The sequence below is a fragment of the Megascapheus bottae genome, chromosome 16, assembly GCF_031878675.1.
Source record: "Megascapheus bottae isolate mThoBot1 chromosome 16, mThoBot2.hap1, whole genome shotgun sequence".
In the NCBI taxonomy this organism is placed as follows: domain Eukaryota; kingdom Metazoa; phylum Chordata; class Mammalia; order Rodentia; family Geomyidae; genus Megascapheus; species Megascapheus bottae.
Window position 1 is genome coordinate 9,404,850 of NC_143524.1, and position 23,392 is coordinate 9,428,241.

The window sequence follows — 23,392 nt, forward strand, 5'->3', positions numbered from 1 at the left end:
GGGTCACGTGCCAGTGAAACTCGACCTAGGGGGAGGGGAAGCGACGGGAGCCCCCGCCCCCACCTCGGGGCGCAACTCGGGGCGGCCGCGTGTAAATACATCTATCAACTCCGCAGATCTCGTCCTCCTTGTTGGTGCCTGGCATCACGGCTCGGGGCGCCTGGCGGGGTTCCCAGCTCCCACACTTTTCCCCAGGGGTGGGGGGGCCCAGGAGAGATCACCAGAGTGTCCCGTCGAAGTTCCACGGCACCGGGAGGAGACCCCCCGCCCCCCGCGTGGGTGCAGCTCAAGGCTGGGCCTGCGGGGACCCCGCACCGCCCCATTGGACTGTGCGTTCCCAGGGGGCGCCTTCTTCCCCCACCCCAGGACCCCAGGTAAGCAGAGGGGGGGCTGTTGTGCAGGGGGGGTGGGGGTTCCCGAACTGCGATACGCCACGGACCACCTGGCTGGCTCCCCAAGAAGTGCGGGTGACCTGAGCCCCTGGGGCCCGCGCGGGGCACGTCCCCTGCCCCGGGGCGCGTTTTACCTCCGTCTCTATTCTCCGGCTCCTCTCGTCTCCAGTCCTCTCCTCGGTTTACCGAGACAGTTGTCAGCGTCGGAACCCGTCTCCCGGGAGCCCCAATTTCACAGACCCAGACATGGAGACTCTTCCTCTCCTCCCCAGGAAAAGCGATCCGTGTTTCCTTCCCCCGGATCTTAGTCTTTCTCCCTTGTCCTTCGCTTGCAGCGGCGTCGCCACTTTCTAGGGGCGCTGCCTGGGTGTCACTCTCAGGGTCCCTTCCTGGGAAGCTAGGGGGAGAGCGCCCTCCCCTTCCCTCGCCCTCCCTCCCTCCCGCCCGCCCGCTGCCACGGCCCTTATGAAGTCAGCAATCACCGGACTTCCTGCCCGAGCCCGAGCCCCTCCGGAGCGCCGAGGGGCCCGCTGGAGTCCGAGGCCCGCGGCACACGCCGGGGCGCCGTGCGGGGCGCGCGGGGAGGGGGGCGCCTCGGGGCCCGCCCTGGGTCTCCCTCCACGTGGCAGCTGTCGGATTGGCCCTGGAGCGACTGTAGGGACTCGGGTCGCCTAGTGTGGCCAAGGGGAGGAGGAGTGGGCTGAGCTGAACGACAGGAAAGGGGGGTGGGGTGTCAGGGACGAGTCTCTAGACTTTTTCTCTCCTGCCTATGTCTGGGGTCGGGTTTTGGGGTGGGAGTGGGGGTTCTTTCATGGTACCGGAGGCTGACATGGACCTGTGGGAGAATTCAGAAAACGACCTGCCCTCTTGTTGATCTTCGGGGACTCGGGGAAGTTGGGGTTTGGCTCCCTAGGCGCCCGGCTGCGCGCCAGGAAGCGGCTGCGCGCCCACAGACTTTCCTTGTTTCTGATAGTGGCCAGGCGGGAGCCCAGCGCGCCATGCGCCCCTGGCACTGGCACAGCGCGCCAAGCCAGCTCAGCTCCCAACCCCTATGAAGCCCCCCCCCATGGCTCAATGGGGCGTCCATGAAAAGCTTGGGTGGAGGGGTGGGCCCGAGGGGGTGTCAGGAAGTGACACGATGCAATATACGTCCCAGGGGCCCCTGGGAGGTCCCTCTCTCAGCGCCCTGTTCCTCTGCAGTGTCTCCGCCAGCATGGCCCCCACGCTGAAGCAGGCCTACAGCAGGCGCTGGTGGATGGCTTGCACCGCTGTCCTAGAGAATCTCTTCTTCTCTGCTGTCCTCCTGGGCTGGGGCTCCCTGCTGATCATGCTCAAGAAGGAGGGCTTCTATTCCAGCTTGTGCCCAGGTACGCCTGAGAAGGCCCCGGGGAGGGGACTGGTAAAAGGACCTGGTGGTCAGATGGATAGAAAGTAGGGGATGCTCAAGGTAAAGGAGCCCTGGGGGTTGGAGAAGAGTTCTTCACCTCTTTAAATGTCACCAGAATAAGTAGAATAGGTCTGCTCACCTCACGCAGTGGTCACTGAATACCTGTTGTCCTATATCAAGCATCCAGATCCTAAGATTGATGGCCAGAGTTTCAGGTCTCTGACAGACTTTAGTCTAAACTGGGAGGTAGCCAGGTAATCCTAGCTATTTGGGAGGCTGAGATCTGAGAATTGTAGTTTGAAGCCAGCCCAAGCAGGAAAGTCTACTAAAGACTTTATCTTCAATTAAAGACATTTTTAAAATCTTTAACCACCAAAAAGCCAGAAGTAGAGCTGTGGTTTTAATAGTAGAGTGCTAGCCTTGAGTAGAAAAAGAAAAACGAAAAAGTTAAAGGACAGCAGCAAAGATCTGAGTTCAAGTCCTAGACCAGCACACACACAAAAAAGAAAACCTGCTGACCTCTTGACTTTGAGTTTTTTTTTTTTTTTTTCAACTCCCAGGACTGTAAGAAACTACAGGCCTGTTGTAACCAACAAAACAACAAAACAAAACAGGTGGGAGGTACACTTAAGAAGCAGAGATGGGGGCTGGGAGTTTGGCCTAGTGGTTAAAGTGCTTGCCTAGCATGCATGAAGACCCGGGTTCGATTCCTTGGTACCACATACATAGAAAAAAGCCGGAAGTGGTGCTGAGGCTCAAGTGGTAGAGCTCTAGCCTTGAGAAAGTCCAAGGACAGTGCTTAGGCCCTGAGCTCAAGCCCAGGACTGGCAAAAAAAAAAAAAAAAAAAAAAGAAGCAGAGATGTCCCCAGCTGCTGGATGGGGGTTTTCTCCTCTTCTCTCCCTTCCTCCCTGCCCAGCCCCCTCCCTTCACCATGCTAGGCTAATGCTCTGCCACTGAGCCACATGGAAGCCTTAGTGGAATTTCTTCTGAGGGCCATTTTATGGCCAAAAATCAGTGGAGCCCCATCCAATATCATGTGAATGGGAAGGATCTGCATTTTTCCCTTTTCAGGATCTTAGAGCGCCAAAACCAGGTTTCCAAGTCACCCTGTTTCCAAAGTCTTCTCCCTCCTTTCCTCTGGGGTGGGGATTATGGAGGCTGGGTGGGTTCTTCTTGAATCGCCTTTGCCTTAAAAGAGTGGCCTCAAACTAGGAGTGGGTTGTCTACATTCTTTGGGAGCAAGAGTTTGTCTGTAGCCACCCAGGTGGAGAGGTTTTCTTTCTTTTTTCTGATGTCTGGAGCTTGGTGACTGTTCATTTTTGAGAAAGAAAAGTACTCAGCTAAGGAGCTTGGTTGGTCCCTGTGTAGTATGGTTCTTCTCCCTCTCTCCTTTCCTCCTTATCCCTTGGTCTCTTCTCCACGTGGTGGGGGTAAGCATGGAAGGAATGCAAGCTTGGAGTTGAATCCCCGATTCCAACTGGGTGATACCTGTAAAGTTCTTTGAATACTAAGCATCCAGTTCTAGTGCAGTAGCTCAAGCCTGTCATCCTAGCTGCTGGGGAGGTAAAGATTGGGATATATCCAAGGTTGAGGCCAGATGGGAGAAGAAAAAGAAAGATAGCCATGTTGGAATTCTACCCCAACTGATGGATGGACACCGTGGCACATACCTGTTATGCCAGCTGCGGAGAAACAGGGTAGCTGGGAGCAGTGACATGCACCTGTCATCACCAATGATTTGGGGAAACACAATAAGGAGGATCAGAGCTCAGGCCAGCCTAGGAATAAAGTGAGATTCTGCTTGAGAAATAATCAAGGCAGAAAAAAGGCTGGAGGTATAACTCAAGGGGTAGAGTACCCACCTAGGGAGTTCAAGGCCCAGAGTTCAATCCCCCAGTGCTAACAGAACAAAGGGACACAAAACAACAAAATAGCATTGTGCATCAGTTATCTGGGTGTGTAGTGTAGGAGCCTAAGTATCTGTTCCATGGCATTCAACAGACTTCTCTCTCCAATTAGAGGAGGTGGGGGGAGGGCCTGGGCCTGGGTGGGGTTGAGATCTGTAATGAGCCGTAGTTGCCCCAGCTGGAGCAACAGGTGGCACTGAGATAGCAATATGCCAGAACTAGGGGCTGGAGCCAGGGACCTTGGCTTCTGGCCAAAGAAGGGAGGGTGAGTCTGTGGAGGAGGAAGCTGGGAGAACCCAGTGGGAGTCTTTAGAGATCCCCACAAAGCCCTGTGCTCTCTGAGTGTGGCCCAGGGACTGGAGAGGACTTTCCCTTTTCTACCTGGTCGCTTTGCTGCCTGCCATTGCCCAGCTGGTGGCTTCTTCCCATCCTCTCCCTCTGGAAGTAGTGGTGTTTTGTTTTGTTTTGCCATTCCTGGGACTTGAGCTCAGGGCCTGGGTACTGTCCCTGAGCATTTTTTGCTTAAGACTAGCACTTTACCCTTTGAGTCACAGTGCCTCTTTTGGCATTTTCTGTTTATGTGGAACTGAGAAATCCAACTCAAGACTTCATGCATGCTAGGCAAGCACTAAGCCACATTCCCAGCCCTTAGTGGTATATATGTATATTTTTTTTCTTTGCCAGTCCTGGGCTTGAGCTCAGGGCCTGAGCACTGTCCTTGGGCTTTCTCAAGGCTAGAGCTCTACCACTTGAGCCACAGCACCATTTCTGGCTTTTTTCTGTGTATGTGGTACGGAGGAATTGAACCAAGATCTTCATGCATGCTAGGCAAGCACTCTACCACTAGGCCAAACTCCCAGTCCCCTTAGTGGTATGTTTTGAAGACAATTTTGTTAAAGATTGACTTTACCCATCTGATGAAACTTGATCAATTTACACACTCCAGTAACCACCACCATCACAGCCAGTATTTAAAATATTTCCTTATTTTGTTTTTTTTTTTTTTTTTGGTTGGTCATGGGGCTTGAACTCTGGATCTGGATGCTGTTCCCGAGCTCCTCAGCTCAAGGCTACCACCCTACTCCAAGGCCTGGGCATTTTTGTCCCTTAGCTCTTCAGCTGAAAGCTATCACACTACTCCTTGAGCCACAGTGCCACTTCCAGTTTTCTGGTGGTTAACTGGAGATAAGAGTCTCATGGTCTTTAGTGCCTGAGGTGGCTCTGAACCTCACTCCTTAGATCTCAGCCTCCTGAGTAGCTAGGATTACAGATGTGAGCCATTGTGCCTGGCTAGTATTTAAAATATTTTTATCACTCCCCAAACTCTTTTTTAAAGAGCCTATCTATTTACCTGTGGGTTTTTTTTTTCATTGTTTTTGTGCTGAAATTGGGGCTTTCACTCTACAAGGCTGGTGCTCTACCATTTGAGCCACAGGTCCACTTCCAGCTTTTTGCTGGCTAATTGGAGTCTCATGGACTTTCCTCCCTGGGTTAGCTTGGAACCTTGATCTTCTCATCTCAGCCTCCTGAGTAGCTAGGATTACAGGCGTGAGCTACTAGGATTTGGCTTTCTGCCTGTATTGTTAAAAAACACGTAAGACAACTTTACTCACATACTTTGCATGTTAGTCATTGAAAGCACACGGTTTTGCAGGGGGCTTGACCATGTGGTCAAGCTTTTGCCCAAGGCAGAAATTAAGTTTACCTGTCCTGAATATTACCTCAAAATAGAATCTTGTCTTTTGTGACTGGCTTCTTTCATTAAGCCTAATTTTTTTGAAGGTTCATTCTTACTATACCAAATGTTCATTATTATTATTTTCAGTTTAGATGGGATGGTAGTGGGATTTGAACTCAGGTCTTTGAACCTGCTAGGTAGGCAATTATTTTTGAGCCAAGGCATTTTTGCCTTAGTCATTTTGTAGATAGGATCAAGGGCTGACCTCCAACTGCAGTCTTTCTACCCTGCTGAGCTTTTTACCCTTCCTGTTGTTGGTGGGATTGATTACAGGCATGAACCACCTGATTCAAATAGATGATTTACCTGACTTGTTTGTTGAGTTGAGGGTGTCACTAACTTTTTGCCCAAGCTGCATTGAACCTTGATCCTCTCATGTGCACCCTTTCCTTTTTCCTTTTCTATGTGTGGTGGTGGTGGTGGTGGTGTGTGTGTGGTTAACTGGAGATAAAAGTGTCACAGTCTTTCTTGCCCAGGCTGGCTTTGAACCATGATCCTCAGATCTCAGCGTATTGAGTATTTAGAATTACAGCTGTGAGCCACCCTACTACTGCTACCCTACTACTGCTCCCCTCACCCCCTTTTTTAAAGCCAGTCCTGGGACTTGAACTCAGGGCCTGGTCACTATTCCTGAGCTTCCTTTGCTCAAGGCTAATTCTGTACCACTTGAGCCACTTATCACCTTTTGTGAATAGTCTATTTGAAGACTAGAGTCTCAGGGATTTTCCTGCCAGGGATGGCTTTGAACTGGGATCCTCATTTCTCAGCCTCCTGAGTTGTTAGAATTACAGACCTGAGCCATTTCTTTACTTTTTCTAGCTGCTGCATTCAGTTGATGGACATTTGGGTGGTTTCATGTTTTGGCTATGTGAATAATATTTCACAGGACAGTCTCCTTCACATTTTGTGTGGACATGATTTCCTTTTCCTTAGCGCTGGACCATGAAGGTCATGTGACCATTTTGAGGAGCTGCCAGACTTTATCAAAATGGTCACATTGTTTTCCCTTTGCCCCTAGCAGTGGATGCAGCTCCCAGTTTCTTCCCTTTCTCTCTCACAGGCCAACCTTTGTCACTGCTCCTCTTTGTGATGACAGCCATCCTACTGGATGTCAAATAGTACCTTTGTTTTTCTTTTTTGTTTTGCTTTCCTAACAGCCAGTGACACTGACTGTGCTTTCCAGTGTTTATTGACCATTGGGTATATCGCTTGAGAACCGTCTCTTCAAGTCCTTTGCCCATTTTTAAAATGAGTTATTTGTCTAATTATTACTAATTAATTAACTTTTAGTGCTGGACACTGAACCCAGGGCTTTACACGGGAGAATTACACTCAACTTGGCCACTAACTCTAGCCCCTAACCGTGCCCCCCACTTTTTAAAAACTGAATTGTAAAGATTCTTTATGCTCTTGGATAAAAGGCCCTTATCTGATGGGGCATCACAGCTCCCTGGAGTCTAGTTACTCAGAATTTAGGCAGGGGAAATTCAGTGGATCCCATGCTATGTGTAATACTCAAGTAACTACACACACTATATGTAATACTCAAGTAATTAAATGATCGGTAATGTCTGTTTGCTCATTAGATCTAGTTCTATTTAGATCTGTTTGCTAGCTGGATTTTTAGTTTTCATTGCAAATATGTGGTAGAGGTATTATTATAACCCCCTCTTATAGAAGAAAAACCTGAAGCTCAGAGATGCTAGGTAATTTGACAGAGTCACCCAGTTAAGAATGAGCAGAACCAAGACATGTGAAAGGGTATCAATGTATGTGAATTAATGCACCTTCTATCTGGCAAATATCATGTAACCCTTTTATTAATTACAATAAAAAAATCATAAAAAAAAAAAAGAATGAGCAGAATGAGGGCTGGGCTGGGCTGGGGATGTGACCCAGAGATAAGGCAAGTGTGAGGCCTTGCTTGTGTTCTCAGTACTAGAGCCAGGATTCCCCATCCTCCCTCCCTCTCTCCTCCTCCTTCTTCTTTGTACCAGTCTTGGGGTTGAACTCAGGGCCTGGTCACGATCCCTGAGCTTCTTTTGCTCAAGGCTAAGCTATTGCTGTACCACTTGAACCAAAAACTCTACTCCCAGCTTTTGGAAAGCTTATTAGAGATGTTTCTTTTTTTTTTTTTTTTGCCAGTCCTGGGCTTGAGCTCAGGGCCTGAGCACTGTCCTTGGACTTTCTCAAGGCTAGAGCTCTACCACTTGAGCCTCAGCACCACTTCCAGCTTTTTTTCTATGTATGTGGTACCAAGGAATCGAACCCGGGTCTGTGGGCATGCAAGGCAAGCACTCTACTACTAGGCCAAACTCCCAGCAAGATAAGTTTCTTATGGGATTTTCTGCCCTGTCTGGCTTTGCACTATGATCCTCAGATCTCAGTCTCATGAATAGCTAGGATTATAAGTATAAGTCACTGGCATCCGGCTTCCATTTCCTCTCTGATCTAAGAGCCTCTGCTAGGCTTCATGAGAGTACTTGGATGTTCTGACCCCCAACATCAGATGTTTTGACTCCTAGTCCGGGAATCCAGCCATTCAGACAACACCAGCTAGATCACAATCCTAAATATTTCCATGTCATTTGTAAGAAAGTGAAGCAACAGAGCCAGGAAGTGAACACTGCCAGGGAGACCCAAAACAGGGCTGATTTGAAATTGCTCAGATGCACATGTGACAGTGTTTAGAGCCAGTTCTCAGGTGTGTGTGTGTGTGTGTGTGTGTGTGTGTGTGTGTGTCCCATTCTCCCCATTGGGTAGAGGGGCCCTAGAAGCCTTTCCACAGAACAGCCAGTGCAGTCAGAATCTAACCAGAAGTGAACTCCTAACCAGGGTTTGCAATTCTACCAAGCCTGTGGCCAGGTTCTATTATTTTAAAGTATATTATCCTTAAAATCTTAGATTTAATGTTACACATAAACATGTTCATAGCTGGATGCTGGTGGCTCAGGCTGATATCTGAGGATCCCCATTCAAAGCCAAAAGGAAAATCAATGAGATTCTTTTCTCTAAATCACCCAAAAAGCCAGAAGTGGAGCTATGGCTCAAGGGATAAAGTGCCAGCCTTGAGCAAAAGAAAGCCAAGCAGGGGCCAGGAGTGTGGCCTAGTGGTAGAGTGTTTGCCTAGCATGCATGATGACCCAGGTTTGAGTCCTTGGTACCACATACATAGAAAAAGCTGGAAGTGGGCTGGGAGTTTGGCCTAGTGGTAGAGTGCTTGCCTAGCATGCACAGAGACCTGGGTTTAATTCCTCGGTACCACATACATAGAAAAAAAGCCAGAAGTGGTGCTGAGGCTCAGGTGGTAGAGTTCTAGCCTTGAGAAAGTCCAAGGACAGTACTCAGACCCTGAATTCAAGTTCCAGGACTGGCAAGAAAGAAAAAGGAGAAAAGCCAAGTAAAAGCACCAGGTCTTGAGTTTAAGCCCCAATACTGATAAAAAAGCAAAACCTGGTGCATAGTAGGTGTTCATTGCAAGCTAGAGGGTCATTGAAGGTCATGTAACTGAGAAATTTGGGAGCAGGGATAATGTCTTAACTGTAAATTCCAGATGCAGCTCAGGTTAGGCAGATGACAATAAGTGAATAAAGAAAAGCAGGCAAAATCAGTGAGCTGAAAGAGGAGACAGTGTGACTTCAGGAGGCTAGCCCTGGAGGTGGGGGCAGCCTCTAGTCAGTTCTAGTAATGGCTAGATCTTCCTTATTATTATCATCATCATTACTATTATTATTTTGGTGGTACTGAGGTTTGAACTCAGGCTCTTGTACTTTCTAGGTAGGGACTCCACTACTTGGGCCACTCTGCCAGCTTTTTTGTGTGTGTTAATTTTTTGTGTGTGGGGGGGGTTGGTCATGGGGATTGGACTCTGGGCCTGAGCTCTTCAGCTCAAGGCTACCACCCTACCCCTTGAGCCTCAGCTCCACTTCCGCTATTTCTAGTGGTTAATTGGAGATAAGAGTCTCACAGTCGTCAGTGCCCAGGCTGGTATTGAATTTCCATCCTCAGATCTCAGCTTCCTGAGTAGCTAGGATTCTAGGTGTGAGCCACTGCGCCTGGCTATGTTAGCTAATTTTTGAAGTGGGGTCTCCCTTTATGTTTGGGCTAGTCTGGACTCTGATTTTCCTACTCACACTTCCATGTATCATTGAGATGAACGGAATGCACCGCCTCACTCAGCCTTTGATTGAGATGGAGTCTCAGGAGCTTTTGTTTTTGTTTTTGATTTGTTTTATTCAAACCTAAAACCTTGCTTTGCACTGTCATTCTTCACTATCTACCTCCCAAATAGCTAGGCTTACAGGGTTGAGCCACTATGCCTGGCTGATCTTTCAACTTTTTAGTAAGCCAGAAATCTGTTTTGTTTTGTTTTGTTTTCATACGCTAACTCCTGATTTTAAAGTGGCACCTGAATCACAATTTCTAATACTCCGCGGGCCAACACTGTTAGCCAAGTAGAACATGAGTGGAGTCAAATCTGGCCTAAATGACCCTTCTATTTCTGGTTTTACCATTTGTGCCAGCACATGGATGACATATAGTAAATGTCCAGAAAATGGGTGTTCCCGTGGAAGAATGAACAATGATGATAAAGATTGCTCAATTAGGGCACTAGTGTGACCCCCTACCCCTACCCCCCCCCAAAAAAAAAGCTCTATGGTCTACTCTCCTAATCACTTCTGCCCAGGTGCCTCAACCCTTTCCCCGCCTCCCAGGCCGCTGGCCCCTGTCCAGCACTCATCATCTGACAGGTCTTCATGTTCTTTCTGATGTTAACACACAGATCCAATTACCTAGCATGCCTGCATGCCCTTTGGTTTCTGAGGTCATCTGAAGTCAGGGGTCATTGCTGGTCTCTTCCGCAGCATGCAGGCACTAAGGCATCCCCTTCTGTTTGTTCTCTTGTTTCGTAGTATCTAACAATTGAAGTTATCCTCTAGGTGAGGCACTGATGGCTCAAGCCTGTAATTCTAGATACTTAGGAAGCTGATCTGAGGATTCGGGTTCAAAGTCAGCTTGAGCAGGCACATCTGAGAGACTTATCTCTAATTAACCAGCAAAAAAAAAAAAACAAAAATGCCAGAAGTGGAAGTATGGCTTAAATGGCCCTGAGGGGGAAAAACAAAGTAACAGTGCAAGGCCCTGAGACACACACACACACACACATACACACACACACGGAGGCATGAAAATTATCAGCATCCATTTGTGTCTTGTCATCTAGTGGATGCCATGGAGAGCTGACAGCTCCCTGTCTTACTGTGGAATATGCAGCCTCCAGAGCCCCTGCTCTTCTGCCATTTGCCAGTGGTATCAGGAGAACCTCCCATGGGCCATGACCCCTGTGGAGTGTTCTGTTCGCTTTCTCCAGTGAGGCCTCCTGAGAAGCCTGTGGCTTAAGACTTCAGCCCCTGATTGTGTTTGGCTCCCAGGCTCAAACTCTGAGAATTTCTGGTCCAGAGTTTTAGTTATTAGGGCTGGAGTGGGAATGGAGACCCTGTTCTGCCTGCCCTCCTCAGGTACATCCTGTTTGCCCTTGGCAGGGGCATCTACTCACACGCTGGAGGCAGAGGTGGCCACCTGTGACTCAGTATATACCGAGTTCTACCTTGCCCGTCCTTCTGCTTGCTTGCTGTGACTCCAGGTTGGCAGGATACCTGGAAGAGGAATTTCCTGACCTTTTGAAGGGTCCTGGAGGGCAGAACCTCAGTTTCTTAATCTGAAGGATGCAGTACTGGCCCACAGGGCTATTGTGAGTAAACACAAGGACTAAGAACTTCCTGGAACATAATTACACAGTCATTCAATCTGAGCTAGTATTATTTAGTAGAATGTTATTTGTCAGGAAAGCTATCTCTGAAGTGAATTCATGATACCATTCACTGATTTTCACTTTTTTTTTTTTTTTTTTTTGCCAGTCCTGGGCTTGAGTTTAGGGCCTGAGCACTGTCCTTTCTCAAGGCTAGAGCTCTACCACTTGAGCCTCAGCACCACTTCCGGCTTTGTTCTATGTATGTGGTACCAAGGAATGGAACCCGGGTCTTCATGCATGCTAGGCAAGCACTTTAACCACTAGGCCAAACTCCCGGTCCCTGATTTTCACTTTTTTTGTTGTTGTTGTTCCTGAGGTTTCAACATAGGGTATAGGCATTGTCCCTGAGCTTTTTTTTTTTTTTTTTTTTTTTGCTCAAGGCTGGTGTCCTACCAGTTGAGCCATAGCTCTACTTCTGGCTTCTTCTGGTGTTTCTGAACTCATGTATTTTTCTCCCTGGGCTGGCTTTGAACCACGAGCCTCAGATCTCTGTCTCCTGAGTAGCTAGGATAACAGGTATGAGCCAACAGTGCCTGGCTGATTTTTGCCTTCTAATTAAGAGTTGCGCTCTGCTGGGGTTCACAACTCCCTATGCTTGGGTGTTGAGTGATTATTAGAACTTAGTAAATGCTTAGATGAATGTGTATATTCACTTCCCAGAGTCAGATACAAATGAATGACCTTTTCGGATCCCTCCATCAAACCGAGTAGTAACTCCATGTCACTCTAGAGGTCTGTGGATGGTTCACGGCCAAGGCCTGGGATTTGAAGGCAGGGTCCCTGACTCAGATGGTTCTTTCCTCAGCTCAGCAGCTCCTTCTCTTCCTGTCTTAAGTGTCCTTTTCCCTTTCTCAGCTGACAACATGACCAACAGCACCCAGGACGGGCAGCGCCAGTGGCGGAGCTGTGACCAGCAGGACGAGATGCTCAACCTGGGCTTTACCATCGGCTCCTTTCTGCTCAGTGCCACCACCCTGCCCCTGGGGATCCTCATGGACCGCTTTGGCCCCCGGCCCCTTCGGCTGGTGGGCAGGTGAGGTGGCCCAGATTGTGTGAGCTGAGGACTGGGATAGGGGTGCGGGGAGAGGAGACTCACATGTCAGGCCTGGCCCCTTCCCTGTGTCCCCACAGTGCCTGCTTCGCAGCATCCTGTACCCTCATAGCCTTGGCCTCTCGAAACCCTGATGGTGAGCAAGCTAACTGGCCCCTCGTGGCTGCACAGCAAGAGCATGGGTTGGGGGGCTGTTTCTCCTAGTTGCTGTCCCTGACCTCTTTGAGCTCCCCATCACCTGGCCCTCTCTCCTGCTTTCCAGCTCTGTCTCCGTTGATATTCCTGGCGCTGTCCCTGAATGGGTTTGCTGGTATCTGCCTGACGTTCACTTCGCTCACTGTGAGTGTGGCAGTGGGGTGAAGCTAGTGTGGAGTGTGTGTGTGTGTGTGTGTGTGAGTGTGTGTGTGTGTGTGTGAACTGATGTGGGCAGTGCAGATGGGTGTGGGGCTTTGTGTCTATGTGGAGCACTGTGGGGCTAGAGCACAAATAACACTGACCAGGTCTTCACCCGATGTGGGATCCCAGAAGAGAACCAAGAACCCATCACTAAGCAAGTAAACTAATAATTATGTCAGTGGTCATAAGTCCTAGGAAGCGATTTAAACTGGGTAATAGGATCGTGAGGGGGATGGAAGCAGCCTGAGATGTGTGTGCCTTTGACACACTGTAGGAGGGCTCAAGTCTGTCTATCTGCCTGTCCATGTGAGAGGACCTGGGAGGACGATGTATCTATGAAGCTGAACTGTGTGAAGTTGCCATCCCTTGGCTGTGTTTGACCTACAAACATGGCATGTTCCCCTGACTATTACATGTGTGTGAGCTGTGTGTGTGTTTGTCTAAGTGTGTGTATGTGTGTGGGTGAGGATGACGCTAAAGGCTTAGGGAGAGTGTGTGGGGTGGGAGGCACAGGGGAGGTTTCTGCTGGCCGCTTCTGGTTGTTTATCTCTGATATAGCCAAACTGGGTGTTTTTTGGCTGAATTTCTCCTCACTCTAGCAGACTCCTTTAATTCCAGCTGGGGACATTTCACAACTCACAAGGAAGCGGATCCTTTTGTTCTCACCCACAGCCCCTTGCTGCTATGCAATTTGGCACAGGTCAATAAATCCCTTCTCCCAGGGGCTGAAGCGGGAGGCTTGACCTCAACCCTGCCCTGGCTAGCCAAGGGGGATGGCCACCCAGCATGCTCAGTGGGTGGCTCCTCCCCTGCAACTCTAGCCAATGGCAATGCCTGAAGCCTTCCCCACCCCTCCTCAGTGCCACCCTCCCCCCCCAGGCCTGTTGGCCCCTCCTCCCCCTAGCAGGATGTTCTCCAGTGTTGCAGCCCAGCTGTTGGCACCTGGTATGGCTCACTCAGGAGCTCTCAGTCCATAGCTGGTCAGCCAGGCTGGCCTTGCCCTCTCTATGTACCTGGCTGAGACAGTGCCTTCGGATGCCTGGAGGGCAGATGTCCCTGTCCTGGCACCCTGCCCTGTGTTCTTGGCAATGTGCCCCCACAGCTCTGCCTGGGTGGTGGGGGGGAATTGGCCTCCCTCCAGGAGGGGTGTGGGGGAATCTAATCAATCCATAACTGATAGGAAATAGGGATTTTGGTGACCTTGTGTGCCTCTGCCCTTTTGGTCTCATCCATACCACCCCTTGATGTGTCCTGACTTGGTAGAAACTGGGAGCTGAGGTGTTTGGGACCACTGAGAGAGAGTTAATAGGCACCAGATGGTTCAGGGGCAGCCATGCCCATGGCATGCGCCATGGCACAGCCTTGCTGAGGCCCTGGTGGCCAGAATGGCAACATCCTCACCATGCTCAGTGAACTTGAGTCTGTTTCTTTCCCTCTCAGCTTGAATTTTCTCGTCTCTGAAATGAGTCAGAGCTGAGACTGACACACATGAAAGGGACTCCACAACTAACACAGCCCCAGGATTAAAGAGTGGACAAGCCTTCTCTTGGAAGGCACTGCTGGGAACCTCGTAGGGGCTTGAAGTCCACGGCAAGCAAGTCAGAGGGGTCAGAATGTGGTTTCCCATGTTGGCTTTGCCTTGAGACTTTTCTCTTGTATCTTCTAGGGCTACCATTTGTTGGAGCCTACTTTGAGAAATGGCGGGTTAGGGTCTGCAAGCTTTCTACGGCTCTGGGAAAAGGAGACGTCCAGATAGGCCCTGCTCACACTCACCAGCTCTGCTTTCTTCCCCCAGCTGCCAAACATGTTTGGGAATTTGCGTTCCACCTTTATGGCCCTCATGATTGGATCCTACGCCTCGTCTGCCATCACATTCCCAGGAATCAAGGTATGAGCATCTTACAGGGCCACGGGGATCACCTAGATTATCCTTTTGCCTTGACATGAGACGTGGGTCGGGCTGAGGCCCACTTGTGGCAAGTGACCTCGTTCCTGCCCAGTAAAGGTCAGTTCCTGGCATTATAAGAGAATGCCCTGAAACATCATGGGAAGATGCGTTATGGGTCTGATTGCCACAGCCCTTAATGCAGGCCTTCCTTCTCTCTGCTGGGCTAGACCAGACATTCTTCTCTGGCTTTCCTGCTCTAGTCTTTTCTCCCTCCAATCTGCACTCACAGAAGTACTAGAACTATCTCAGATGGAGCATTAGCTGACAGACTTGTTGAAAAATCCTGCGTTTCCAATTAACCTTCTCACAGGCATTCCAGGTCCCTTTTGGGTCACATCTCTCTTCTAAGAGCCTGGGTGACATGATCCAATGTCACAACTGGAGTCTATACTAGGATAGATCACTGGCAGACCAGAGCTTGGCAGATCTGGAAGCCAGGAGGTCTGAGTTTGAGCTCAGAGCAAGCGACAGTCCTGACTGTTTCTTCCTTTATCAGAAGATCTCAAAGCGGATCTTTGAACCTGGGGCTGCTGGCTCATGTCTCTAATCTTAGCTACTCAAAGAGGCCAGGTTCTCAGGATCACGGTTCAAAGCCAGTCCAGGCCGAAAAATCTGTGGAATTCTTCTCTCTAGCTAGCCAGCAAGCAAGTGGAGTTGTGGCACAAGTGGTAGAGTGCTAAGCTTAGAATGAAAAAGATATGTGCCAACAACCTGGTCCTGTACAGGCACACAGAAAAAGCTCTCTTTTGACTGAGTCATGACATGTCAGCCCTCATACTCTGGGAAGTTAATTTGTTAGATTAAAGGGTACTTTTGTTCAGCTTCCCCAAAGGAGTTTGAGAGTGTGGCTGAGGAACCAGATCTGAGCCCCACACTCTGGGGGTAGGGAATGGGGGGTGAGGTGGGGGATGGCTCTGTATAGCTCTGCCTGTTTCCTAAGAAAGAAAGAACCCTTGGATCGCAAGGTTAAGGACCTCTCCCAGCAGTGATTGGCATTCTGGATCCTGCCTGGAGGGGCAGACATTAGCTAGCCTAGGACGCCCAGGCAGAGGGTGTTGGAGAAGGTCAGAGTATACAACATTATTTCTTGAGCTTTTCCCATCAGAAAGGCTCATAGACTTGCCCTGGAAGCCAGCCACTTCAGAACCCTATTTGGGCCTGGAGTTAAAAAGCTGTGTACAGTTCACACACACCACACCCTTTCCTGGGAGTGCATTAAAAAAAAACAAAACAAACAAAAAAAAAACCGGTGAGATAAGACTTATTAGATTCGGCTTTGTCTTTCCTGCAGGATCCTATCAGCAAGGGGGCAGGGCAGCTGAGAGCATTAATGTTCCTTTGTACAGCATGTGAAAATAAGTACCCACTACAGTGTTTATGGAATCATAGTTCAGGGTAATAGTTGAGATTCATAAGACATGTTGAGTCGGTGCACAGCCACACTTGGTAAGGACCATGCCATGCTGCTTTTGCATCGCTTCAGAGGAGAGGGAGGGGAGTGATGGGCTTTCAGGATCTTTTCATGATGGCGCCTAAGCGCCTGGGTTCTACCGCGTCCCTCCCCCCCTCCCCCAGCTCATCTATGACGCTGGCGTACCCTTTGTCGTCATCATGTTCACTTGGTCTGGCCTGGCCTGCCTTATCTTTCTGAATTGTGCCCTCAACTGGCCCACAGAAGCTTTTCCTGCTCCTGAAGAAGTGGACTACACGTGAGTGCCTGGGCCAGGGGGTGGGGTGGGGTCTGGGGGAGAGGGCTGGATGGATACGAATAGAGTTGAGAAATGGAATCAGACCTGGCTTTTGGAGCTCATTAGCCCAGCACTCCAAGCGCTGCTTTCTCATTTCAGAGGACCCGATTTCCTCACCTGCTCACAGGTGTTCCTAAATAATAAGCTGGCACATAATAGGTGGTCCAGCTGTGGTGGCTATTATTGTCCTCTCTAGTTTTGGACAGGGTGATCCATGTAGGAGGCACACTGACAGTAGCCTTAGCTGCCATGTGGACCCCAAAGGGAGGATGCAAAGGAATTGAACATATGAACGTATGATGCAACCTGAACCCTGATTTTTTTTTTTTTTTTGCCAGTCCTAGGGCTTTAACTCAGGGCCTGGGCACTATCCTTGGGCTTTCTTAAGGCTAGCACTCTACCACTTGAGCCACAGCACCATTTCTGGCTTTTTCTGTATGTGTGGTACCAAGGAATGGAACCCAGGACTTCATGCATGCCATGCAAGCACTCTACCACGACGCCATACTCCCAATCCTGAACCCTGATTCTTTAAAAAAAATAAATTTTATTGTTATTAGAAAGGTTATGTATAGAGAGATTACAGTTACATAAGTCAGGGGACAAGTCCATTTCTTTTTGGACAATGTCATATATTCTCTCTCTCTCTCTCTCTCTCTCTCTCTCTCTCTTTCTCTCTGTCTTACTTTTTTTTTTTGGTTGGGCATGGGGCTTGAACTCTGGGCTTGGGTATGTCCCTGAGCTCTTCAGCTCAAGGCTAGTACTCTACCACTTCTGGTAGTACAGCACCACTTCTGGTTTTAATTGGAGATAAAACCTGGGCTGGCTTTGAACCTCAATACTTAGGTCTCAGCCTCCTGAGTAGCTAGGATTATGGGTGTGAGCCACCAGCACCCAGCTCGTCCTTTCTCTTAACCCTAACCTTTCTTGACCTTGTTTCTGTGCAACCTGCCTGGGGATGTTACTCCTGGACCAAGCACAGAGGGTGGTGGTCAAATAGTTGACCTTTATTGGGTGTCTACTGTATGCCAAGCACAAATTTCAAATATCTGTATGATGTGGTTATTAACTCGATGCCTGAAAAAGGTAGAGAGAGCTGGCTCATGCCTATAATCCTAGCTACTCAGACAGCTGAGATTGAAACCAATCTGGGCAGGAAAGTCTGTGAGACTCTGACCTCTGAATAACCACCAAAAAGCCAGAAATGGTGCTGTGTATCAAAGTGGTACAAAAACTCAGGGACAGTACCCAGGCCCTGAGTTCAAGCCTCAGGATTGGCGTACACACATACATACAAAAGTACAGAGAACTTAGTTACTTTCTGAAAGTCCTACCATTGAACTGATTGAATCTGAATTCTCTCTGTCCGCTGTTTGTTTTGATCCTAGTTGACTTCCTCAGGACCTCACACTCACTACCTGTGTTCCACCAACTGAGCCATGCCTCCAACCCTTTCTGCTTTGTCAGACTTTCCCCAGGAAGTCCTGGACTTCAACCCTACTTTTATGCTTGTAGTTGGGTGACACCTAGGGTGCCAGCTTGTCTTGTTGTCATTTTAGATGGGGTCTCTCAAGCCACAGTCTTCCTGATTTCTACCATCTGAGTAGCTAATTTACAGGTGTAGATCACTGCCAATCTGAATTCTCCACAGTCGCTTTTTTTTTTTTTTTCTTTTTGTCATTCAGGGGTCTGGGACTTCAGACCTGGACTCTGTCCCTGACCTCTTTTGCTCAAGGCTGGTACTCTACCATTTTGAGCCATAGCTCCATTTTTGGTTTTTGAGTGATTAATTGGAAATAAAGAGTTTCATAAGGAATTTCCTGCCCAGGCTGGTTTCGAACAGTGCTCCTCAAATCTCAGCCTGTTGAGTAGCTAGGATTCTATAGGGGTGAACCACAGGTACCTAGCAATTCTGGCTTTTTAATGGAAACAGATCAAGTGAAAAAAAATGACTCCTCTGTCCTTCCCTTCTTTATTGGGTCCCTGCATGTGTTCTTCCCTGGAACATATCCTAGGGAGCTTATAGACTGTGCCAGTGTGCAGTAAAGAGAGGTTTTCAATACCCCTGGGATAAGCTAGGATGATGGCCTAGACCTCAGAGTTGAGTGTCCACCCATCTCACTCGCACATGATCTGATTATTGACAGGAAGAAGATCAAGCTCATTGGATTGGCCTTGGACCACAAGGTCACGGGAGACCGCTTCTATGACCACGTGACCATCGTGGGTCAGCGTCTGAGCCAGAAGGCCCCAAGCCTGGAAGAAGGGGCTGACACTTTCATCTCGTCCCAGGAGGTCCATAGCACCTCGGAAAACCTTCCTGAGAGTGAGTATGTGGTCAAGGTGTCCACTTTGGGGGTCTGGAGTAGGTACATTCTTACCCAGCTCAGTCCTCACAAGACTAATGTATGCAACTGGAGCATAGCTGCCCTTTGCAGATAGAGAAGTCAGTGTGCTCAGAACTCTGGGGCGTTCAGATTCAGGACGGTTCGACAGGATTCCTTGGGTAAAGGGTAGGAGGAACTTTCAGCCTGGGGCAGGGTCCCTGGTGTGCAGGGCAAACTCTAAACCTGTTGCATCAGGCACCAGCTAGTGGAGGGAACCTGCAGGCTGGGGCTTCCAACACCTGGCTGACCATTGCCCCCTGCTGGCTGCAGGAGGAGCTGCATCCACCTGCAAGGCCACTTCTCAAGGTACTGTAAATCCCAGGATTAGTCAGTGTCTTGATCAGGGGAAGCTTTTGAGTGAGAAGGTGGAATTTGAGTCCTGCTTCCCAAGTATGCCTTTTCCCTCACCTTCCTCCTCCCCAGCTTTCTCTTTCCTTATGTTAGTAGTAGGATTTGAACTCAGAGCCTAGGTGAGGTCCCTTAGCGTTTTTGCTCACTTGAGCGCCACTTCTGGCTTTTCTGCTAGTTAATTGGAGTTAAGAGTCTCACAGACTTTCCTGCCTGCAATGGCTTCAAACTTCAGTCCTCGAATCTCAGTCTCCCAAGTAGCTAGGATTCCAAGTGTGAGCCACTGGTGCCTGGTAAACTCTCTTCCTCCTGTTCCCCCCCTACCCCCCACCCTTACACATATTTTGTGCTGATCCTGAGTCTTGAACTCAGGGTAGTTAATTGGAGATAAGAGTCTCACAGGCTGTTCCAGGCTTTGAACTTCTTCAAATCTTCGGCCTGCTGAGTCGCTAGGATTCTAGGCATAAGCTACTGGTGCCTAGAAAACCTTCCTTATCTCTTAAACTAGAACTAACAGTGCCTACCCAAAATTAAACTAGAGCTTGTCATACACACCCAAGGGGGAGGTTGGTTGATGACGTGCATTGGCCATGGATGTTCTCTTTACAGAGTAAAATGGCTCTAGCCTGTCATCACCCCTAGCCCTGAGAGTGCAAATGAGGAATTTCTGTCTTTCTCAGCTCTAGTTTTCTCACCTTTAAAATGCAGTCGAGACAGGTGCTGGCGGCTCACGCCTGTAATCTCCTAGCTACTCAGGAGGCTGAGATCTGAAGACCATGCTTTGAAGCCAGCCCAGGCAGAAAAGTCCCCGTGAGACTTTTATCTCCAATTAACCACCAGAAAACTGGAAGTGGCACTGTGGCTGAAAGTGGTAGAGTGTTAACCTTGGGTGAAAAAAGTGCAGGACAGCACCCAGGCCATGTTCAAGCCTCCCAACTCCCACCACCATTACCAACAAAAAAATGTGGTCAAGAGATGGGCTCAGTGGTCCCACTACTTGGGCAATGTAATAAGACACCATTTCAAATGCAAAGGAAAGAAAAGAAAGGAAAAGAACAAGTGGTAAAGGGAAGGTGGTTGTAAGATTTGATTCAAAGAGTCTGATACATGTTTGGGCTCAGTGTTATTATTGCTGTATGAAGTATGAATACAGGCAGAAGTTAGCTCAGAACATGGTGGAGGGAGTTACCAAGCAGACCAAGTGCTCAGAGGCAGGGAAGATAGAAGCTTCCCCTTTGAAGAAACGCAGCCCCTCTCCAAAGCCCCACAGTTAGTGCCTGAGCCCTTGCTAGACTTGTATGAGCTGGAACAATCAAGGCGAAAAGAAATGGGCTGGGTGCTGGTGGCTCACGGCGGTAATCCTAGCTACTGGGCAGGCTGAGATCTGAGGATTGTGGTTTGAAGCCAGCCCGGGCAGGAAGGTAGATGAGACTCTCATCTCTGGGACTCAAAAGTGAAGGATCTCAGGGACAACGCTCAGTCCTGAGTTCAACCCCCATGACTATTAAAAAAAGAAAAGGAAAGAATAAGGTCTTCTTCCCCCCCCCCCACTGTGTCTCCAGAGTCTGTCCCCTTCCGCACGAGCCTCTGCTCCCCTATTTTCCTGTGGAGTCTCCTTACCATGGGCATGACCCAGTTGCGAGTGATTTTCTATATGGCTGCCATGAACAAAATGTTGGAGTATCTCATCACAGGAGGCCGGGAGCCTGGTGAGCCTCTGTTGGGAACACAGGGATGGGGATTTTCAAGCCAGCCACTTGATTGACCTCCCTTTACCCTGTCTTATCTTTGCCCACAGAGACCAAAGAGATGAGACAAAATGTGGCAGATACAGGTAGGGAGAAGAAAGCAGGGCCTTGGCCCATACCCACCCCATCACTGTCCATCCTTCACTCTGGTGTAGCCCCAATCTCATCGAAGAATATGGGTCCCCGGGAGGTGATTTGGAAGTGGGTGGCAGTGCCCACTGGTCTGCTAGCCTCCTGACCCCACTTCCCTTCCTGTCCAGTCGGGTTCTACTCCTCCGTCTTTGGGGCCATGCAGCTGTTGTGTCTTCTCACCTGCCCCCTCATCGGCTACATCATGGACTGGCGGATCAAGGATTGTGTGGATGCCCCAACCGAGGGCGCTACCCTTGGAGATGCCAGGTGACCCACACAGGGATGGATGGTGCTAGCAAGTGGTTAGATCCTCTCAGGTTCTCTGTCCTTGTACACATAGCATCCCATTTCATTGTCCTGAGAATCTCGGGGCGGGGGTGGGGTAGGGGTATCTCCTTGTATTATAGATGAGGAAACTGAAGCTGGAAGAAGCATGGCATATTTGTCCAGAAGCATAGCTGACATGGTGTGTGGGTTGAGCCAACATGGATAGAAAACTTCTTTTTGTGTGTGTGTCAGTACTGGGGCTTAAACTCAGAGCCTTGAGTCGTGGGTTGGCGTTTTCACTCAAGGCTGGAGCTCTACCACACAAGCCTCCAACGTTCCACACCATCCTTCTATGGCGGACACATGATTGTCTTTCTTGGCAGATAAGGGGGCTGGGACCCAGGGTTACAGAGTTGAGTGACTTGTCCAAGATCACACAGCAGGTTCCAGAATCCATGTCAAAAAGGATACATTCTAAAGCCTTCTTAACACAAGAGGAAGGAACAATTGGTTATTTATTTGTTTATTAATCAACCCTGGGGTTTGAACTCAGAGCCTGAATGCTACCCCTGAGCCTCTTTGTGCTTGAGGCTAGCACTGAGATAAGAGTTGCACGGACTTTCCTGCCTGGGCAAGCCTTGAGCATGGTCCTCAGATCTCAGCCTCCTGAATAGCTAGGGTTACAGGTGTGAGCCACAAGCACATAGAGAAAGAAATGTATCTTTTTTTTTTTTTGGTCGCGGGGTTTGAACTCAGAGCCTGGGCACTGTCCCCGAGCTCTTGTGCTCAAGACTAGCTCTCTACCACTTGAGCCACAGCTCCAGTTCTAGTTTTCTGTGGTTAATTGGAGGTAAAAGTCTCATGGACTTTCCTGGCCAGACTGGCTTCGAACTGTGATCTTCATATCTCAGCCTCCTGAGTAGCTTACAGGTGTGAGCCACCAGCACCTGGCTTTATTATACCTTTTTTTACTAAAGAATTTATTAACATTGATTTTTACATCATATTTCAAATTATTATACCTTTTGCTGTGTAGCACCTCATCTCATGTTTCACCAACAGACATTTATCATGCGGTTGACAAGAGCTGGGGGTGACTCAGGTGTGGTGGTTCTCATTCAGGGTCTCTCATAATGGTACCTCCTCTGAAATACTGTCTAGGGTTGAAGGGTGGCTTCTAGTTCAGTCTGTGGGTCCAGGTCCCCACTTGGTCTCACAGGCCCACTCTCAAAATGGCAGCTGGCTTCTCCAGAGAGTAAGCTAATCTTAGGGGGTCATCATTTTTGTCAATCACCCATCAGTTCTTGGTGTAAAATAGTGGTTCAGAGGGAGGAGCCAAGGTTCATTGGAGGTATCTTATTAGCTGAAGGTCTCCATTGGGCCTTGAACCCAGGTCTTTTGACTGCTTTGACGTGTGTGTGTGTGTGTGTGTGTGTGTATCCACATTATTCCCCTTTGTCCTGAAGGGATAGGAGTGGGAGAGAAGGCATCCTGAGGACAACCCAGTAGTTTTCTTCCCTTTCCTTCAGTGCTCCGGCCTCCCTGCGCCAACCCCTTACCTCTACTCTGCATGGCCAGAATCCATTGGCGGAACTCATCTGTTTAGGATGGATGGGCAGCCTGCCCTCACCCCAGCCTACTGCCCTCTCTCCTGGTGGGGAAAGGGTAGAGGGGCGGACCTCAGAGTCCTTGATCATGCCAGAAAGAGGAGCATGCTGGGTAGTCAGGGGCCACGCCCATCCTAGAATGGCATCTGTTCTCATCCAGGCTGTTCCCTGTCCTCCACTGTCTCTGCATCCTTGCTCCTCAAACTCTGTGTGTGTGTGTGTGTGTGTGTGTGTGCGCGCGCTGCGCATGCTGGGGCCCTGCCCTGTGGGTTCCTAGAACCTCCCAACAATGAGTCTTTGAGGAATGGTTGTCTTGCACATTGGCAGGAGTGGGGGGCCAGGGTGGGAACGAGGGGAGATGGAGGTAGTGGTGGCCGGTGACCTCCTGTTCTCCTCAGGGATGGGGCCACTGCCACCAAGTCAACCAGACCCCGCTACAGCAAGATCCAAAAGTTAACCAACGCCATCAACGCCTTCACTCTGACCAACCTTCTGCTCGTGGGTTTTGGCATCACCTGCCTC

The 23,392-nt window shown here is 49.3% G+C and overlaps 1 protein-coding gene across 2 annotated transcripts in view; it reads left to right on the top strand.

The window, feature by feature from the left end:
• Positions 1-293: 293 nt before the first annotated feature.
• Positions 294-23,392, top strand: part of Slc43a1 (solute carrier family 43 member 1) — a 27,495-nt gene continuing 4,396 nt past the window's right edge. The window contains exons 1-12 of one of the 2 annotated variants that reach the window (XM_090347663.1): positions 294-374; positions 1,593-1,759; positions 12,094-12,271; positions 12,370-12,425; positions 12,552-12,628; positions 14,481-14,573; positions 16,209-16,342; positions 18,529-18,707; positions 20,679-20,825; positions 20,915-20,950; positions 21,125-21,263; positions 23,269-23,385. In XM_090347663.1, coding sequence (XP_090203789.1) covers positions 1,606-1,759; positions 12,094-12,271; positions 12,370-12,425; positions 12,552-12,628; positions 14,481-14,573; positions 16,209-16,342; positions 18,529-18,707; positions 20,679-20,825; positions 20,915-20,950; positions 21,125-21,263; positions 23,269-23,385 — 1,310 coding nt within the window. In that variant the 5' untranslated portion in view covers positions 294-374; positions 1,593-1,605. Of the gene's footprint in view, positions 375-984; positions 1,047-1,592; positions 1,760-12,093; positions 12,272-12,369; positions 12,426-12,551; positions 12,629-14,480; positions 14,574-16,208; positions 16,343-18,528; positions 18,708-20,678; positions 20,826-20,914; positions 20,951-21,124; positions 21,264-23,268; positions 23,386-23,392 lie in introns of those variants that run through there. The other variant, XM_090347662.1, reaches the window with a different exon arrangement.